Source organism: Microtus pennsylvanicus, chromosome 4, assembly GCF_037038515.1.
Source record: "Microtus pennsylvanicus isolate mMicPen1 chromosome 4, mMicPen1.hap1, whole genome shotgun sequence".
Lineage (NCBI taxonomy): Eukaryota > Metazoa > Chordata > Mammalia > Rodentia > Cricetidae > Microtus > Microtus pennsylvanicus.
Window position 1 is genome coordinate 126,289,826 of NC_134582.1, and position 19,453 is coordinate 126,309,278.

Genomic DNA, 19,453 nt, shown 5'->3' on the forward strand with positions numbered 1-19,453 from the left:
AAATTCCCTCTTGTGGCCTTCATGTGCACTGAACTCGTGTGCACAAACCACCACACAGATACATATAAACACATCTACTAAATAATTTTTAATCAATAATCAATACAATGAAAATTTTATATTTAAAAAGATAAAGTATATACACTGAAACATCTGAAAAGAAATAAACCAAAAGTTAAATAGTCTCTTTTTTGGTTGAACATAGATGATGATTATTATTTCCTTTATATTTATTGGCATTTTAAAGCAACTGTGAGCATGAATTGCTTTTATGAACATTGAAAACAATTAACATTATTTTTATAAAGACGTATATCCTAGATAAATAATTGTTACAAAAGGAGACTTGTTGTAGTTTGAAACAGCCTAGAAGTGGGACTAAGTAAGTTGTTCACCAGTGCACCAACTGATGACTCTCTGCTTGTGTCAGGATGGCAAGGTGTTATTTGGGAGCAGTTTGTGTTCTCTGCAGCTTTGCATAGCTCTAACGATTTTGCAGGTGTGCTGTCATTGGGCTTTGTTTATCGAAATGAAAATGAATTATTCTAATGCTTACAGTTCTCTGAATGTGTGTTGTTTTCTATGTGGTATGTGTGTGTGTGTGTTTGTGTGTGTGTGTTTGTGTGTGTGTGTGTTTTCCCTATAAAATATTCCTTTTGAAGTTCAGAGCTTAGAGAAATCCTGAATTTGGCAGGGATAACTTTTGAATGCATTAAATAGTGACTTTAATCTCAGGTTATGATTGGCAGCAAACAAAAATGCATACCATTTCTTTCTTCTCTCAAATACAGTGGAAGACATGTAAATATCTTGGGTTTTGTATGTGTATTCATATTGTACATGCATGTGTTATTTGTTCGATATAAAGCCAAATTTACAAAGTTCAGCTGCAGACAGCTGATGAATCTGGAATTCTTCAAGCTGTCTCCTTAGAAACGATTCTAATGACATATGTACTAGGGGAACGTGACAATAGTCCCTGTTGGTACATCCCTTGCTGAGAAGACTGAGGAGGATGGGCTGCAGAGACCTCTGGTAACCAAAGACCCTCCAAAGACTCAGATGTGGTATCCTGCTCGTCTGCCAGGAGCAAAAACCATCAATTAGATCAAGGGAGTTGGAAATAGATTGTCTGCATCAAATGAGATGGATACCTAGAAGCAAGGTTGTTCAATGGGAGGATAAATGGAGTTTTATTTTCCTATAGTTTTGTTTCCTTGAATTCTTTGGAGAAGTGTCATACTTTTTATCATTCGTTTCCCTGTATTACATGTGGTTACATCCAGAAACCGCAGCTGTTCCAAAGTTTGCCAGACTAAAAGAAGTAGCCCCAAAAGATTACTTCAGTAGCTGGGGTGCTGTAGTTGTGTCCTGTGTGCTTGTCACATGACACTGCTGCCATCTGGAACCCTTGATCTCTGAGTGTGTTGAAATACATATGTGGTTCCTGTGTAGCCTCAAACTCGCTACTTCTAAGTACAGGGATTGCAGTTCTGTGTCTCAGTGTCGGAGGTGGAGCTCTGGGCTCTGTGCATACTAGGCAAGCTCTCTTCCCAACTGAACTATATTTCTCATTCCAGATCAACTGAACATAAAACACGAATCATACTTTGTTGTTTGTTTGTTTTCTTCTGCTTGGACTTTATTAATCTGAGTTTTTGTTGTTGCTTGATTATTGTTGGTGATGATTATCTTCAATTTCTTGAGGCAGTGCCTTACTACACAGGCAAATGAAGGTTGGTTTCAAATTCCCCATCCTCCTTGCAAAAACACTTTGTCACCCTTTCTTCGTTGTACTTCTTCAATTATTTTGTGTGCTTATCTTATCGTGCAGTGAGTATTGAGTGAGCAGCTACTGAGTGCTAGTCACCTGTAGTGAGCAGGACAGGATCGCCATTACAAGATGGCGCCGACATCCTGTCTTGTTGGTAATAAACAACTCCATATTTGGCTATACCTTTGAGAGCAGCGACCCGCTTCCCGCATGCACGGTGGATGAGGATCCTTGAGCCTATCCCGATGCGGTCTGGTGTCAGCTGTTGGTGGCAGCCAATCACAGGGCAACCCGTGTGCCAATTCCCTATTTAAGCAGCTGCCTAAATGCCCCTGCCCCTTCGCTTTATGTCTCTCTCTCGCCCTGCCCCTTCACTTCATGCTCTCTCTCCCCTCTGCTTCCTGCCCCTCGTTTTCCTGCCCCTCTCGTTTCCTGCTCCCCATCAATCAAGGGCACTCCAGTAAAGCATGTTCTGAGTAGAATCCTGATGTGGTGGTCATTCTTCCTCGCCGGTCTAGAAGTCCGCCACAGTCACCTCTGCAGGCACCACAGCTGTATAAATTATCACTGTGGTCTCTCTTCTCAAGACCAATACTAACTGTGGCATCTACAAGAAAATGAGTTGGCTAGTCAATTGTTGCAGTAAGCTCCACACAGATCATTCCACTCTGGGATGACTTGCAACAGTAAATGCTTCTTACTTCTGCAAGCCTGCAGATCAAGGGTGGTTTGGCAGCTCTAGGCTGGGTGGCTCTCTTTCAGTCTATGAGTCAGCTCTGCTTGGCTGCCATCATTGGGTAGGCTTGTATCTCTTTCTTGTGTGTCTTCTGGGGCTGACATAGAAAAGTCAGCAGATTCCCAGGGAGTATTTGTTTCTCCTGATGGACCACAGCACTTAAAATCTCCTCTCCACACAAAAACATTTCACACAATGTCTACTTATATTTTAAAGACTGAAGTGGGTTCTGCTGTCAAGCTCACTGCCAGTGGGGTGAACGTATGTCATCTACCCACTCTAGTGCACTATATAGTCACACGATAGGGTTAGAGCATGAATAATTAGCAAAATAATCCAATCTTCCACATGAATTATGACAACGAAGCATGAAAATGGTGCAGGAGGAGTCTTTCAATGTTTAGAGGAGGCGCAGTGAGATATTTTAGAGAAGGAATATATCCATCAAAATTTTGGTAACCAAAGACATAGAATAAGTAGAGTCAATAGATAGATAATAGATGGAAGGATAGGTGGGTGAAAGGTCAGATAGGTAGACAGATAGGCAGACAGACAGATAGATGGTGGATAGATTACAGACAGATGCATATGTCACATAGATGATAGATGATAAAGGAGGTGTGGGTTGGTTTGGAAGAGGACACAGTTCAGTCCTGAGGAATACTTCAATTCCCTTGAAGTACAAACCTCTTGTTTCTCACAGTGGTATTGTATATAGAGAGTACCTTAAGGGGCTGGTTAAGCTTACTGATGTCATAAATGTAGGGCTTCCACTTAAAAAGACTGCCAGGCTTATAAGAAGAGAAAATGCTACCACAATGCAAAAGAAGGGCCCAGAAGAAATCAACCCTGTTAGCACCTTGATCTTGACTCTAAGCCTCCAGAACTCTGAATTTCATGTCCGTGGTTTAAGGCCCTAAAGTGTTTTGCTACAGCAGCCCCAGCTGACTAATGCAAACATCTGGGCAGTTTTATAGCTAGGGAGTGAAGCAGACTGGAGGCGTCACTGGCAGAAAGTGATTAAAAGAAGAGGATGTTTCGCTACGGCTATATGAAATAAAACGTGTGTTATTTATTTTTGTCTTTCGTACCCTCTTCCTTCCTCACTTCAGATCCTTTCTCCCCCGCACATAGTCCCCTTTCTACATTCATATCATTACATATGTGTGTAAATATATTTAAGTCAAAATTCTGCATATGTGAGTAGACTTGTGCTATTTGTCTTTCAGGATCTGGCTTGTTTCACTTAACAGTGGCATCTGTTTTCTTGAAAATGACGTCATTTCATCCTTCACGGGGAGGATCACTACATTTTTCTTATCCATTCATTTGCTTGCACTGACTCTTCTCATGTGTGCCTGGGAGCTCTTACAGCTCATAAAACCTCACGGTATAAGATATCATATTGTTCAATTCACCTGGAACTTGTCTTCTTCCAACATGATTTTCAGTTCCTCAGTCAGAGGCTGTGTCTAGTGCTGTGTTTAAGTACCCCATAATGGCATTCAGTTTTAGAGAGCCAGCACCGTAGTCCTTCAGAAGAAGAGGTGGTTGGTCACCAAAGATTTTAGCATTTTTCAAACTGAGAACATATTATGGAATCTTTGCATATCATTTTCCATTGAAGTGATAGTCTTAATATATTATTCATATATACCAACATCCAACGTTTCTTAGCATCTGTTTTGTGCCAAGAACTCTATAATTAAGCTGAGGCTTGAAAGACAGACAAAAATATAGCTAGTGAGGAGCAAGTGACCACTGGAGCTTTGCGGAGCAAAGCATGAACAGCACAGAAGTAAAAAAAAAAAAATCTCATCTTTGAGGACTAGAAGAAGTTCAAAGGGCAAAGAGCATAACGTACAATGGACAGATAAGTTGGTCCTATAGATGGTGGCCTTTTGGGCAGAGGTGGATCTTGCATGAATTGAACTGTATGGAAAAGGACAGGAAGTTTGAAGTTCTGATGAGTTTTTAGCCGGAGACAGTTCCAACCATAGTTTGATGCTAAATAATTCTGGCTCAAATGCATAGGAGTGATCAGAACCTAAGAGACTAGCAAGTAGTCAGGAGATTCCTTAGACTTATGGTGACTTGAATTAGGATGTGGATGGTGGGACCCGGACACATTCTGGAGAAAGTATTTTTTAAAATGGCTCATTGTCTCTGGCAGTTTTTACTTGCGCACATTCTAGATAATTTCTATTTATAGAAACAAGTCATGCTTTGGTTACAGAACCAAAAATAGACACAAGGGTTTAGTTTGGTTTGGTTTGATGTTTTGAAATCCTGGTGATGAAATCCAGGGCCTTACTCATGCTAACCAGGTCCTCTACCACTGAGCTACATTCCTAGTCACCAAGATGTTTTGATCTGGGTAGTGGTTGCTTGTGGATGCTCAGTCTGTCTGTATTTGGAGAGCTGAACACTTACAGGTACTTTTCTTTAGTGATATAATGCTTTGAATCTTATGAGTGACCCAGAAAGTTTTATCTAAGTTTAGAGTGTATGATTCCTTGTGTCATCAGACAAAATTCACAGATACCTTCAAGAACTACTTTTGCTGCTGCTTTTTCTGAAATGTGGATTTTCACGTGCCTGTTAGAAACATATATCTTAGTTATACACAATTGTTCTTCCATCCTGAAAGTGGATGCAATCTCCTCCCTCAGCCCCTTCACCTCAGCTTCTATTTATGTGCTAGAGAGATGGTAGAGGGTAGCTCAGCACGTTGATATTTATCTCAGTGGTCATGGCAAATCGCTGAATGTGTGGCTAGTCTAGTCAAGCTAGAATTTCACTTTGACCTCTGGGGATATGCCTTTAGCCATAGTAGTTCCTCCTTTCTTGGCTAGTTTGTGGGCACAGAAGTAGCCTGCTCACAGCTAAGAGTAGGCTGCCTTCTAATTATTGCTTCAACTACCAATTGGCTTTTACAACAACTGTCTTTTATTTGCACTGCGTTGTTTCCCATCTAGCATACAAATACTTAATTCCTGTTACCACTTAGGCCAAGTTAATAACTTTTTATGTATTCCATCCTTAGACCTTCCAACTAGGTCTGAGTACCTTGCAACGTGTTTAGCTCTTTTTCGCTGAAGCGTATCCTCCTTCGATTCCTCCTCGCTTGCTGATTCACCTGGGATTCGGTTCTTAACTTAGTGCTTTGCTTCACTCTCAATTCTCTTCCTGGCTGATCTCACCCACAGTCATGTGGCTAACTGCGTCCTCAACCCAGATCTGCCTGCGGGCATCCTGAGCTCAGTCTGTTCTCAATGGATCAAGGCAACTTCCTTAGCCACCCTGATTTTGGGGTGTGTGTGTGTGTGTGTGTGTGTGTGTGTGTATCCATGTCCATTGTCCTTCTCAGTCAGTGACAGCCTCATTTGCCAAATGGCCCAAACTGAAAATGTCAGAATCGTCTTCAACTCTTGTGTTGTGTTCTTCCCACCTACTCAGCTGTCCGTATTCTGACTCTGCCTCCAAAGGGGAGTGTGAGCATTCTCCTTTCTGTAGCTGCTGAGTAAGCGGTACAGAACCGTGAGAAGAAATCGGCTTCACTCCCACCTGTGCTCGTTATCTTGGATTTTCCCCTAATCTCCAAGGCAAGCAGTCTCCCCACAGGTGTCGTATGATACTTTGTATGTACTGGGCCTAGTGATTTCATCTCCAGTAGAACATCTTGGGCAGGCCCTGCAGATAAGCAGTGGCCAATTCAGAAAAGAACCTCCCTCAAAGGCTTGCCCACCCTTATCTGCACAGTGACTTCTCCACTGCTGCCTTCTCCGTCCTGTTCTGACTTCACAGTAGAAACAGAGCTATCTTCCTAGAGCCCGGAATTTTCTGTGCCTTCTTATGGCCAAATTTCCAGCATGAGATGCGGTGTCCCCCTCACCCAGCTTCTAACTGCTCTCTGCCCTGTCTTCGCTACTTCTGGACCTCAGTCTAACTAGTCAGGAATGTTCTTTTGAAGTGTGACTGAATAATGTCCTTAAGACATTTACTATAAATACCCTAATTATACTAATACATTTCATGATAATAAAGAATTCAGAACAACATTGAGTGTCTGTCCCAGCATCGAATGTAAAGCTTTTTAAGACGTAAGACTATGATTCATTAGGAACTGATCTCAGGAAATGTATGTGGCATTTAACAGTTTGCCCCGTTTTCAACAGCAGGAGGAACAGGTAACAATGCAATTTACTGTCGAAGCCAGTGAAGGGAGAAGGAGCTAGAATACAAGATGCACTGAAAGAAATGGACTGAGGCCAACCCTTGGTGCTGTGTCACAACAAACCAGCAGGATGCACACAACAGACCCACTTTCGGGACCAAGGGAGAGGAGGAAAAGCAGTCTAACTTCTAACTCTTCCTCCTTACCTATAAAGATGCTGACTTCTTGTCAAGAGATCACCCAAACTATCCTTCACTCCCATTGCCTTGATTCTGAAAGTCTCATCTAGTCCCACCAGCCTACAATTTAACAAGTCCCAATTTATAGAGAGCACTGAAAGAAATACAGAATTTTACCTCTTTATAGCTGCTTTTCAGTCGCAGGGCTTAGATGGCTCAGTAGGTTGAGGCACCTGCTGGCAAGTCGAATGGCCCAAGTTGGATCCCTGAGGCCCACATGGTGGAAGAAGAAAGCTGACGCACAGGTTTCCTCTGCTCTTCACTTGTGTGCTGTGCTGGGCACATGCTCACATACACATACAAACACAGGTTCATGCACAGACCCGAAATAAATTAAAATGAATCAAAACTAAAATTCAGAAAAATACCTAGGGAAAACTTAGGATTCAAGCTCTAGGCACGTGGCAGTCCTTAAAGTTAGGAACAGGACTCCCCAATCCTCTGGACAGCTCAGGTTCTTGCCTAATGACTTAGTAGTCACTTTTCATTGGTACTTTTAGAAATAGTATAGAATAGCAGCCAGCCAGTGAGGCTGGCCAATGTATCAGAAGAATACGATGTAGAGAACCCTAACCATCAGACATGAAGTTATGAAGTGTCCACCCTATGCTCCATTGTGTTTTAAAGTGGCGAGAAAGTGGGATCTTCTTGATTTCAGGCAATTCAGGTAAATTCAGATAGGAAAAACAAACAACAAGTAAGCAAATAACTTCAGAAAGTGCCACAGAAAGATAAGCAGCCATACAGTCACCCCACTACTCTGATGAGTATAAATGCAGTGTGATGAGTTCAAAGCCATCTTCCCCAGACCATCTTGGTTTCTTTTTCATTTTTTTCCCCCACATAAATGACCATCTTGGTCTCATCCTTCTGAAAGAAAGTTCTTCTCAGCCCCAATAATGCTCCTTCTTCATGCTGTACAGTTTACTTCTCAGCCGTTCCCTAGAATGGAAGTCACTAAGAGAGAGGGCTTCCCCAAGTGCAGTAGACTCTACCTTCCCCTTTACAGTGCATGGATAGTGATCCCAGGGCATAGGGCCTCTGACTTGGCTGTTTGCACGAGAAGAAAAGCAGCTGTCTATGCATATGTCTCACTTTAAAAGAGCAAGCCTGGGACAGGCAGGATGGTTTGGTGGGTAAGACAACTGCAGCCAAGCCTGATGACCTGAATCTGACCTCTAGGACCCACATAGTGGAAGGGAAGAACCAAAGTTGTCCTCCAACTTCTACAAGTGTGTGTGCACACATGCATGTGTGAGCACACAGATGCCAATAAGCCAATGTCATACAAATATTAAGAATATATTTGGCATATTTTCCAAGCAAATGTTACCACCTAAGCCGGGCGGTGGTGGCGCACGCCTTTAATCCCAGCACTCGGGAGGCAGAGGCAGGTGGATCTCTGTGAGTTCGAGGCCAGCCTGGTCTACAAGAGCTAGTTCCAGGACAGGAACCAAAAACTATGGAGAAACCCTGTCTCAAAAAATCCAAAAATAAATAAATAAATAAATAAAATAAAATGTTACCACCTAGCTTAAAGATACTCTCCCATGGATCTGCCCCAGGCTCACCTTTGGCAAATCATTTGGCCAGAAATGATTGTTCAATTGTGAAAATGTTGTCTGCTAAGTGATTAGAGTCCACAGCCAGTTATTTTAGCCATTAGGCTACTTACGGTTGTTGATGTAAAGGAGAAATCCTCTCCATTCTGTCCTCAGTGGACAGACACAGTTCTCCAAGGCTTGATGTCTGCTTTCATTTACACAAAGCCATCATTATTAGTCTACAATATCTCCTCTTAGATTTACCTTGTACCTATTTTCAAATGACTTCTAGGAGTCCTAAGTACTTCACTGTTTATTATGTACACGTACCTATTGATAAATATAACACTTTCATCTTAAGGGGCCCTACAGTTATTCTTGCTAGCTATTCGCCCACCTGCTCTATCCACCCCAGTAAGCATCTTCCATTTTGAAATGAGTAAATGGCCCCATGGCTTGCGGAAGGAATCCACAATTGGAACTCCAGCCACTTCTTGTCACTGAGATGGCTGCCACCTGCTTCTGAGGGGAGAGTTGGAGATCATTAGTCTGTACTCCTGGGAACGGACCTCTCAAACGGTTCCTAAGAACACCATCGAACATCTGCTTTACCAAACTGCTGAGATTTTACTTTGGATCAACTATCAGCCTTGTGTATTGGGGAGTAACTGCTCAGACCTATGTGCTATGGCTTTGAATGTGTCTGCACAAGCCAGCTGAGACTAGTGGAGCCTGAATGAACAGGGTTGTAGCAACTTCTGTTAGTTCTATCCAGGGCTCACCCCTGAGTTGATTTCTCTGCTTGGCCCCCCATTACACTAACAAAAACTTCGCCTCTGAGGTTAGCAAGCTTTAAATCAGAGGAACCTTGTGTCTTTTGTTCAATATCAGCAGAAATGAAAAAAAACTACATTTATTTGCATGCAACAATTTACACATGTGTTTATCAGTGTTACTAAGAACCTAAGGTTGGCACTGTAGTTGGTATCTGGAAATCTATTTCTTTTAAACTTTAGTCATTTACTTAAAATTTACTTTGCAAATTTTCTGTTTATTCTTTCTATCTGTGGTAACAATACTGTGTTTTATATATACATATATGTATTGGGCTGATGTGTGCATGTGTGTGTGTTGTATATGTGTGTATATCCATGCAGTCACATGGAAAGCCAGAAGAGAATCTCAGATGTCTTCCTCTATTATCCTCCACCATATTCCCTTGAGACAGGATCTCTCATTGAACCCAAAGTTTACTATTTCCTCTAGGTTGGCTGGACAACAAGCTCCCAGGATCCTCCCATCTCCACCTTTCAATGGTGGAGCTACAGGTATGCCTAGCCATGCCCAGATTTTATGTGAGTGCTGGGGATTCTAACTCAGATACTCATGCTTGCAAAGTGTTTCTTACTAAATTCAATTAATTCTTTCATTTGTATTTGTATGTGTGTTCTATGTACATGTTCATATGTATGTGTTCAGTTGTGCAGAGAACATAGGTCTACATCAAATGTCTACCTCATTTACTCTTTACGTGATTTTTCGAGACACAGTCTTTCATTGAACATGAAACCCAGCAGTTGGTTAGTGTCTAGTCAGGGAGCTACAGGCATCCATATGTCTCTACTTCCTCACATGCCTGGGGCTGGTGTTACCGGTACGCACCTGCGGGCCTGGCTTGTATGTGGTCCCTAAGGACCTGAACTCAGGTCCTCACACTCGCATAGAAGGTACTTTACCAGTTGAACCCTTGTCCATCTCCCCAATTCTTTCATTAGATTAATTTTTTAGTAAGAATACAAAATAATGGCTTTTTTATCCACATGTATCATTATACTTTGCTCATATTTGCTTCCTAATCACCTTTTCTTATATCTCCTCTGTATGTATGTGTATATAAATATAGTTTCCAAGTTAAAAAACCTTCAAATTTCTTTATTTCCCCTCCCACTGTCCTCTCTTCTCTTCCTGCTAACTCCTCCTTTCTTTCATATCAGCTCCTTTCTACTTACACGTATTTGTTTATATTGTACACATGCATGTAAATATGTATGTATTGAATTCAGATTTAGCAGATGAGAGAAAACATGGAATATGTGTTTAAGTATGGCTTATTTCACTTCACGGGATGATCTCTGGTTTCATCCATTTCCCTGCAAACAACATAATTTAATTCTTCTTTACACTTAAATAAAACTCCATTGTAAATGCATATCATACTTTCTTTATGCATCCATCTGTTGATGGATGCCTATAGTAGTTCAGCGTCTTGACTATTGTGAAAAGGACAGCAATGAACATGCATGTACAAGTATTTCTGTAGTATGCAAGCTTAGAGTCCTTCTGGTGTATACCCAGTAGTAAACCTGGCAATTTTTAACATCTGAAACTTGAAGCCAAATAAATTTGGTATTCTTGGTGTTCTTGCATTTCAAGACTGTTCCTCATTGATGTGGCTCTGAGAGGTAGGCTAGGTTTTTGGAGTGTTGCACCTTCCATCAAAGAAGGATTTTGTTCCGTAGAGACCCTATATCCTTGTCACTCTTTGTATTATACAAGCCAACTGAAATGGTGCCTTTCTATTACTTTCAAAATGTAAATGTTAAAATGCAAAGACAAGGCACAGAAGGTGGAAAACAGTTGGAGTCATCAATGTGGCATGTGAAAATTTAGCTTTTGATTCTGGGGATTGTAACAGAAATAAACTCACATATAATTTACCTTTCAAAAAACTTTTAGGAAGTTCAAATTGAGAAAGATCAAGAAGTTGGCTGATTCTCAGCTTTCACCAATATTCCCACATCACAACACTTTTCTAGTTTGTCCTTTGCCAAATTTGTATTCCTAGCTAAAGTTTAATTTATGAAGTAGAAATGTCTTTTTTAATAGAAGGGGCATTGAAACCATCTATTTTTTTGTTGCTGTTCATTGTTAATTGCTGCTATAATTCTTTCAAACAAATTTTCCCTACAAACCTAATTTAATAATCAAGACTGTTAAAATTAACTATTGTTGATGACCTAAATAATAAATTTGCCCTCAAGAGTGCTTAGTCTGTGTGGCTTTAATCTTCAATTGGAATAAAGTTTGAAATGAATTGATGTAAAACTGGTATCAGAGGAGTAGCCTTTTAACTAAGTTTTCATTAACTTACTATCTTTCCTTTCAGGCTGCTACGATCACATTAAGAAAGCGTCAGATCCGTTTCACTAAACGTTCCTTGCAGGCCGTGTCCTGCCTAGTGTGTCTAGAAGCCAAGCTCTGTGTCAGGATGTGGTAGACAGAGTTCCCAAGCTTGCTCATCATTGCATTTCTGTAGGCAAGTCACTCGCTCTCTCTGCACTGGAACTTTTTAGGTGGGACTGTAACTTTATGCCTCCTTTATCAATGTTGTGGGATGGCTAAATACAAAGAGAACTTAAAATTTAGAGATCAAGAGTGTGAAAGGCACTTTCCTGTGTTGTCATCTGTGCCAACGCATGCCCAAAATGGGAGATTTTTTTTCATATTTGTGAAGAAAAGTGCATATTTTTTTAAAACAAAATGATCCTTTCCCCAGTTTCATCTGTAAAAGGGGAATTAATTTACTAACAAATATTCATAGGATCAATATTCGATAGGAGGATTCAAACTGAGGCAAAGACAGTCTATTGGATGTGTGAGGAAGAGCAGAGGTTAATTCAGTGTACACTCGGGGTCACAAACTTCCTAAAAAGTATGCAAATATTGCTAGTAGCATACATGTTCTATTCATTCATTTTATAACCCATATTCAGTACATGTAGCTGGGGTGGATAAGGTCCTCAGCCTGTCATTTAGGAGAATGGGATAAGTAGTAGACCCTGACTTCAGTAGGACTCGAGACTAAAAAGTGGATAGATACAAAAGAGTTAGGGATTTGTTTCAAGTCTGGTCATTACTATTATGAATCCACAATTCATTGAAATGTAGAGAGAGTTGCATGAGAAGTCATAGCAGTAGCCTGGGCCTTGTATTTTTACCCTTCCCTGTCAGACAAACTCATGCCAGATGTCCAAGAAACCATTCCACTTTTATTAATATTTGCACTGGCCAAATATACCCAATTTTATCACAGGCTCTTCACATGCTTTAAAATAAATTAGTGTTCGTTGGCTCCATTTATCTACAGGGCAAAAGAGCTACATGGAGGTCAAGAGCCTTCTGCTCCAACACACAGCACCAGCCACAAATGAAAAAGGGTCACATGCTAGTTCCCCAAGATCTCTCTGGTTCCAAGTTCATTTACATGGTGCTTTTCCTCCTTCAAAGGAACATGTTGGATTTCATATGTTAGTATTTCCTGGCAAGGTCATCATTTTCATATATCCACTCTATAACTTTTATATACTGTAATGAAGCAAAGATGTGTAAAATTGAGTTGTCCTTAAGATAAGGTTCTTGTTTCAGGAACTGACCTTTGTCAAGTGGTTCGCCATGTCTGTTGATGGATAGAAATGGTAATAGCGGTTGGCTACCCTTGCATTTATTTCCATAGCCTCACTGATACTCTAAGCAGGATTGCTGTGTAGCAGAGACTAAAGATCTATCTCCTCATCTCCATGTCCCTATTGTGGACTAAGACCAAGTCAAAAGTCAGGGATCTTGTAAGATATAGGATATATTACTTCAGGTCTTCAAAGAGGTGGCAAAACAGAGCCCACCAATATTTTTCTTCACTCTTATCCTCATTTATATTTCAAGTCTAGAATTTTACTAAGGAGGATATACTTTGGGCTGATGTCAGATAGGAGTGGTTTTCAGGATTGACATCAGCATTTTTGACCCAGGTCTGTTTTGAAACATTCTAGGTTATTCCATACTAGCTGAGAGTATTCTCAACTTCCAAGGTCAGTATGCATCCCTTTGAGTGATGTCTGAACTTGCCCTTTGGATGACTACTTGTTCAGCCCATAGCATTGTGTCTTCTCTCTGTGTGTATTTAACTTGCCATTTGACTTGGATAATTATGCATGGAATTCTTCCTATTTCAACAATCAAAGGGGAGTGTGTATTTCCCTGGTCAACTGTATGTGCAAAACCCTGGGAATACAGTCAATCAGAGTAGCAAATTTTCTTATTTTGGGAAAAAGTCACTTTCTTGTCTTTTGGGGATAAAACAGCTATATCTATTGACTAGGTATTCAATGCCACCAAACAATCTTTGTGTTGCCTGCTTCCTTAACACCCGCTTCTGGTGAATAAAGCTCTAATTTATAAGAACTCCGGCTTGCACAGAGTTAAAGCACTTCCGAGTCCCCCTGCCTCTGTTCTCTGCATCTAAGATCCAGGGTGGGGCTAAGGGTCTTGACCTTGTCACTCTTTCTGAGGACAAGAGAAGAGGAACAGATGAATCCAACTGTGAATGCAGTGTCCCAGAAAAAAGAGGCAAAAATCCTTCTGAGCACACTGACCTGTTCAAGTCTCAGTCCTCTGTGAAGCTTTGCTGATAGCCGATGGTGAAACTGTCAGATTGGTTTTGCTATTAAATGTCTATATAAACGAAGGTCACTGGCTTGCTTAAAATCTTTCCAGTTTTTAAGACAGTAATTAGGAGAACCAATGCCAACCAGGCTTTGAGTGCATACAAAACAAGCTCACTATAGGAGACACAGCACACTAGGGCAAAAACATGCCTAGATAACATAACTTGTCGGAGAGGATTATTTCTTCTCAGTGAGTCTGCAGGAGCCCTTTTCTCTGCTATTCAGCATTTGAGAGGAGAAGAGTGGATTGAGAGAGAGAGAGAGAGAGAGAGAGAGAGAGAGAGAGAGAGAGAGAGAGAGAGGAGAGGGGGCGCATTAGTGAATAGCGACTGTGGCATTGATGTTTGAGCGCACTTCTGAACTGGCTTTTGTTGAGACTATCAGTGTAGAAAGCATGCGCTGTCCCAAATCCGCTGTTACTATGAGAAATGAGGAGCTGCTTTTAAGGTATGTTGTTGGGTCCTTTGTTTTTAATATAGGCTTTTTTAGTTCCGAGAGCTGGTGGAAGCACTAATCTTGCCCCGAATCAAGCAGCTTCCTTAGCTTAGAGGAGAAGGAGGGGGAAAAAAGAATCTAAACAGAGAGAGAGAGAGAAATGAAATTGAGACCAAGAGATTGGGGGAGAGAGGAGAGAGAGAGAGAGAGAGCCAGGGAGAGAAAGGAGATGGGCTGTTGTGAGGGAGTTGTATGTGTACTAGTTGCCTTTTGAAAGCAGACCATGCATCTGCTCCCTGCTATCTATGAGCAGCCAGTGGATGTTTTAAGGCTTCCGAATCTGGCTGTTGGTTCGTCTTTTCCTTTGCAATGTCTAAGCCTCTTTCATTATTATGCACTCTGCATGGAATAATCACCGAAAAAGGAGCTGAGGAGACTCCATATTAGACTTGCGTTCCAAATACCACTCTAATCTGGACTTAGCCACCTAAATAGTCGTCCCGTGTTATCAGGTTTGGATCACTTTATCCTGTTTGCCAAAATGTGTACCTGTTTGGAGACCTCTGTTCTTGCATGGCGTCCTGGGTCCTCATGTGTGGGGAAGCAGATATCTGCTTCCTGCATGGGTGTTGGGGTTCTATCGTAGACCAAGAAGGCGGCACAGCTGACCTTTCGGGAAGCTGAGAGAGAATTATGATAGATTTGGCATCTTGCTTTTTAAAATGCAGTCTTTTGTTTATTTGCTCGCAGACATTGTAGCACTGAATACATCTTTGGGTCTGACAATGGGACCGGTCGAACAATGGAGCTGTCAAACTAGCTTAATGCTTGTCTGGGGCTGTTTTTTTTTCGTGTGTGTGTGTGTGTGTGTGTGTGTGTGTGTGTGTGTGTTTTCCTCAACACCTCCTTTTATCTCCTATAATCTTGTTTGTATGGACTATCAGAGTGAAGAGCTTTGGGTCTGCTTATTTGTGGTTTTATGCTTTTAAAAATTTATTATCTACCATTCTCAGAGCTTTTTGCATTTTGCAGTTACGTTAGCTGGATTAAGTTAGAGATTTATAGCTTGCCTCCCTGTTAACTACAGAAAGAAAACTTATTGATTGAGAATGCTTGTAATACTGTTATCATTGTGGCAAATGCCTTGTTGACCAGACCTGCGTCTCCTGTAGCTAATGCTTAAGGTTTTAAAATGTGCCCTTTTGGGGGACTTACGGAATGTAGCACGAGAGAGAAGTTAACAGCGGTATGTTTAATTCTTAAGCAATCAGCAATCCTAGCTTTTAGTTTTCTGTTCTGCATTCACAGACAAAGAGTGTAGAAATCCAAGGACAAGTAAGAACTTTTGCCTTTATAATTTTGATCACAAAACTATTGTGTTCTGTTACTTTATTATGTTAAAGGCTTCAGTGGAATATAGTGATCTCTAACTTAAGGCTTATATTCTTATAAGCTGTATTTCTGTGCAAGGCAAGTATTTCACGCCTATTCAAATGCCTTTCATTTTATAGGATGAACATTGGTTTCTAAGGTGAAAATTATGAGACTGTAGGAAAGAATATGAAAAAATCTGGTTCAAACTTCTCAAATGTCGACACCATTTTTATTACACATTAGATATAGAAAGAACAGACCATAAAATAAAAAGTAATTAATTTACATGAAAATTCTCTTCCTAAGGTTGATGTCTATGAAGAATATGTATTTAGAATATTTTAGTGCTTTGCTTAATGTACTGATTGTGCCAGATCAATATATTAGATATATATTAGCAAATTCATAGAATAAGACTAGGGGCCTAATTTGAGAAACAAAGGGGGCATTGTTGCAATGAATAAAATTAAAAGATAAAATTGGTTTAAAATATTTCCTGGTAGATTTTTGTTCAAGCTGATGATGCTCCCCATCAATAAGGAAGGAGATGTATGTGCTTCTTAGCAAAACACAATTACGAAGTGCCAGTTATTCCTTACATTTGGATATGAATTTTAATTTTTTAAACTTAAGGTGAAATGTTATTAAATGCTTAATGTAGAATTATTTACATAAATGTTTTCGGTTACCCAGAATTGCCTTTGCAAGTTGAGATTTCCTGCCGGTAATATTTTCAGAGCTTAGGTACACCCAAAGCATATGTGTGCGATGTAATAATATTCTTTAAGTTACCCATTGTGAATAGAGTGGATTTTAAAAGCATGCTTGTTATGTCCCCTTAGTTCCAAAGGGATCTAAACTGCTCCTTGCATTGGGTATACCAATAATTGCTTTTAGGATGAGCTCATAAAAGGTAATGGGTGAAGCTTCATATCCGAGGCTAACCAACTGTTACCAGCACACCCAGGTTCCGCTTTCATGGGAAAATTTCAATCTAAAGCACAGGTTGCAAATCAGTGTGTGTGTGTGTGTGTGTGTGTGTGTGTGTGTGTGTGTGGTCTGAGAGCAAAGAAGTCTCCATGCTTGCTAGATGCTTGTCAGGAATTCATTTAAATAAGGAAATAACTAGGAGACCACCACGTAGAATTTTTGTTTTTTAAATTGGTAATTATTTAACTGTGATATATTCACTTACATTTCTGAGTGCTCGTGGTTAAACCAGAACCAGGGGAAATTCCACTTTCCTCCCTTCTCTGGTGCTCTGATACACTACCAGTTTCCAGAATTTGGGACCCCAAACCTCTCCCCTGCCCCACATACAATTCCAGTATCCATCATACAGAACAATGTGTTTTTCTTTATGCTGATAAAAAAATATATTATTGGGAGTTGGCAAACTTGTCTACTATTGTACCTACAAGAGTTACAGGATAATGTATCATGCTATTCACTCCATGGTCAATGATTTTTCCAGGATGGTGATCTAAACAAACATAGAAATAAATTTTAATTATAACTTCAGACCTGAAGAAAAGGAATAGGCAAAGATTCAAACTGGTAAAATAATTTCTTTCGCTGGAGAATAACAATTGCACCCCGAGCCCCTTTATGTAAAAGCCTCGGGAATATTTACATAAATGTGTTCACCAGACCACAGCCCACGATCTATAACCTCCTGTGTATTAAAACTCTTTTCTTTGTAAGGATGGAACCTGATGATATTTCTTTATTGGCTCTTCTCTTTTTATGTGACTGGATAAAATTGCAAGATATCCTTTGGGGGCTGGAAAAATGATGAAGAGCATTTAACTAATATTCATATCTAGAACTTTATAGCAAACTGCGAATTGTGCTTGAATACCTGGGAAGTCATTCAAAGAGTGAATCAATACTAATTATTGTAATCAGGGGGGTTAATTAGGTGAAAATGTAGCTGATGGAAAGTTCATTGCTCACAGCCCTGGAAACATCCAGGTTGATGGGAGGAGAGGTGAAATGAAAAAAGAACATGGTACGTGGGGATGCTTGCTCGGTGTGGAAGGTGCCAGCATGTGTAAGCGAAGACCTGACTTGATTTCTTATCATGATAGTGATTAAATTAAAAATATCCAACCTTTGTGTAATGTAGATGTTTGAATAAAAGTTACGAACAGATACAGTTTGCCTGGCAGCACTCGGTACGGTGGCTTCTATTTACCCTTCTTCTCACCATGGCAAGTTCAAGTCCACTTGGTGACAGTGACGTCCCCTTGCATTGCATCTCACAGCTTCCCCATGATTTCTTTATTTTGCTAATTCCCAAGGGACTTGGTGGCCAGGGAGAGACTCTTTTTTCTCATTTCCCGAACTACAGATTGCCTCCTTAATTGCTGGACTTGTGAGTTTTCCTGAGATAAGGTGACTTTTGTTCTGTAGAAAAGACGAGGCTGTGGTGGTATGAAATAAATTATAATTATTTTGTGGCATTTTTTTTCTCAGCTGACATTAGGAAGAGGCTGCCAGAGAAGGAAGATAGTGTGAGAATGTGAAGATATGAAGTATTAGCTTGTAGCCCACTCAGAGCAAAAATGAAGTCCCGGAGAGCTGGGGTGCCTTTGCAATCACGTGGCACGAAACAACAAAGTTGGTGTGTGTGTCTGTGTGTGTGTGTTGGGCTTCACTCAACTCAGAGTCGCTGCTGGTGGACTCTGGCCTGGTGAAAAGTTCATTTTGTTCCCAAATACACCTTCAGGCATCGTAGAAAGGCATTAGAAATGATCCTGTGTGGCGTGTTCATCTTTTCCACAGCTTTCCTCTTGTGACCCACGCTGGCATGTTTCCCTGTATGCTAAAACTAAGTTAACAGGAAGTGACATCTGTAGAGAGAGGATGGACCAGAGTGACATGTATCATGAGGGCAGGTTAAGCTGCTGCTACCTTGGCACACTTCAGGTTGATTTGTCCATTGTTGGCTACACAGAATCAGGATGAATCATTGGAGTTTATGAAGCAGAACTATCAGCATGCCTCCAAGAAACAGAAACAAAAAATCAGAATTTACCTGAAAAAAAAAAGATTCCGTTCAACAAAGTTTGTTGAGTTGCAAGGAGGAGCCTGTATACTGCTGGTACACTTGAGATTCATGCTTTTTTTTATGTACTTCTTGATGAAGCTCACAGTCACAATCAGTAGGAACTCTGCATAGATGTGAGGCTGGCTTCTATTAGATTCTGAGTGAGTGGTCTCTGAATAAAGGTACCCGTAGTTTTCCACCTTCTTGGAAAGCCCCAAATCTTGGTCCTAAAATAAGGGCCACAGGTCCTGTATTGTTAATCCTTCCTTTACTTTGACTGGCGTCCCAGGTCCTCTTTCTTTACAAAACAGTACCCTATCTCTGCCATCTCAAGTAGACTTTAGACACATCATTTAAAACCTTAACGCAGTAAGATTAAGACGGGCTTTCTCCCTTCTCCACTGCCATGTTTAGTTTCCGACGAAGATTAGGATATGAGACGTTATTATAAAAAGAATACAGTTAAGGCTTATTCGCAATTACTCTTTGCCTCGCATTACATTAAGCGTTTCTGTTCTTATCACCTAATGTAATTCTCATAGATACCAACTGGTCATTATAGTTGTTTCTATTTTAAAGATGGGAAAACTGAGAATGAGAATAGCAAAAATCATAACTGGA

General features: G+C 40.6%; 1 protein-coding gene across 33 annotated transcripts in view; it reads left to right on the forward strand.

The window, feature by feature from the left end:
- Celf2 (CUGBP Elav-like family member 2) overlaps positions 1 to 19,453 on the forward strand; it is an 829,031-nt gene that overhangs the window by 482,733 nt on the left and 326,845 nt on the right. For 8 of the 33 annotated variants that reach the window (XM_075970361.1, XM_075970378.1, XM_075970359.1 and 5 more), the window contains exon 1: positions 14,297 to 14,418. The exons of 8 other annotated variants lie outside the window; for them this stretch is intronic. In XM_075970361.1, coding sequence (XP_075826476.1) covers positions 14,312 to 14,418 — 107 coding nt within the window. In that variant the 5' untranslated portion in view covers positions 14,297 to 14,311. Of the gene's footprint in view, positions 1 to 13,316; positions 13,336 to 14,232; positions 14,419 to 14,560; positions 14,919 to 19,453 lie in introns of those variants that run through there. 17 more of the 33 variants (XM_075970388.1, XM_075970395.1, XM_075970406.1 and 14 more) reach the window with 12 other exon arrangements.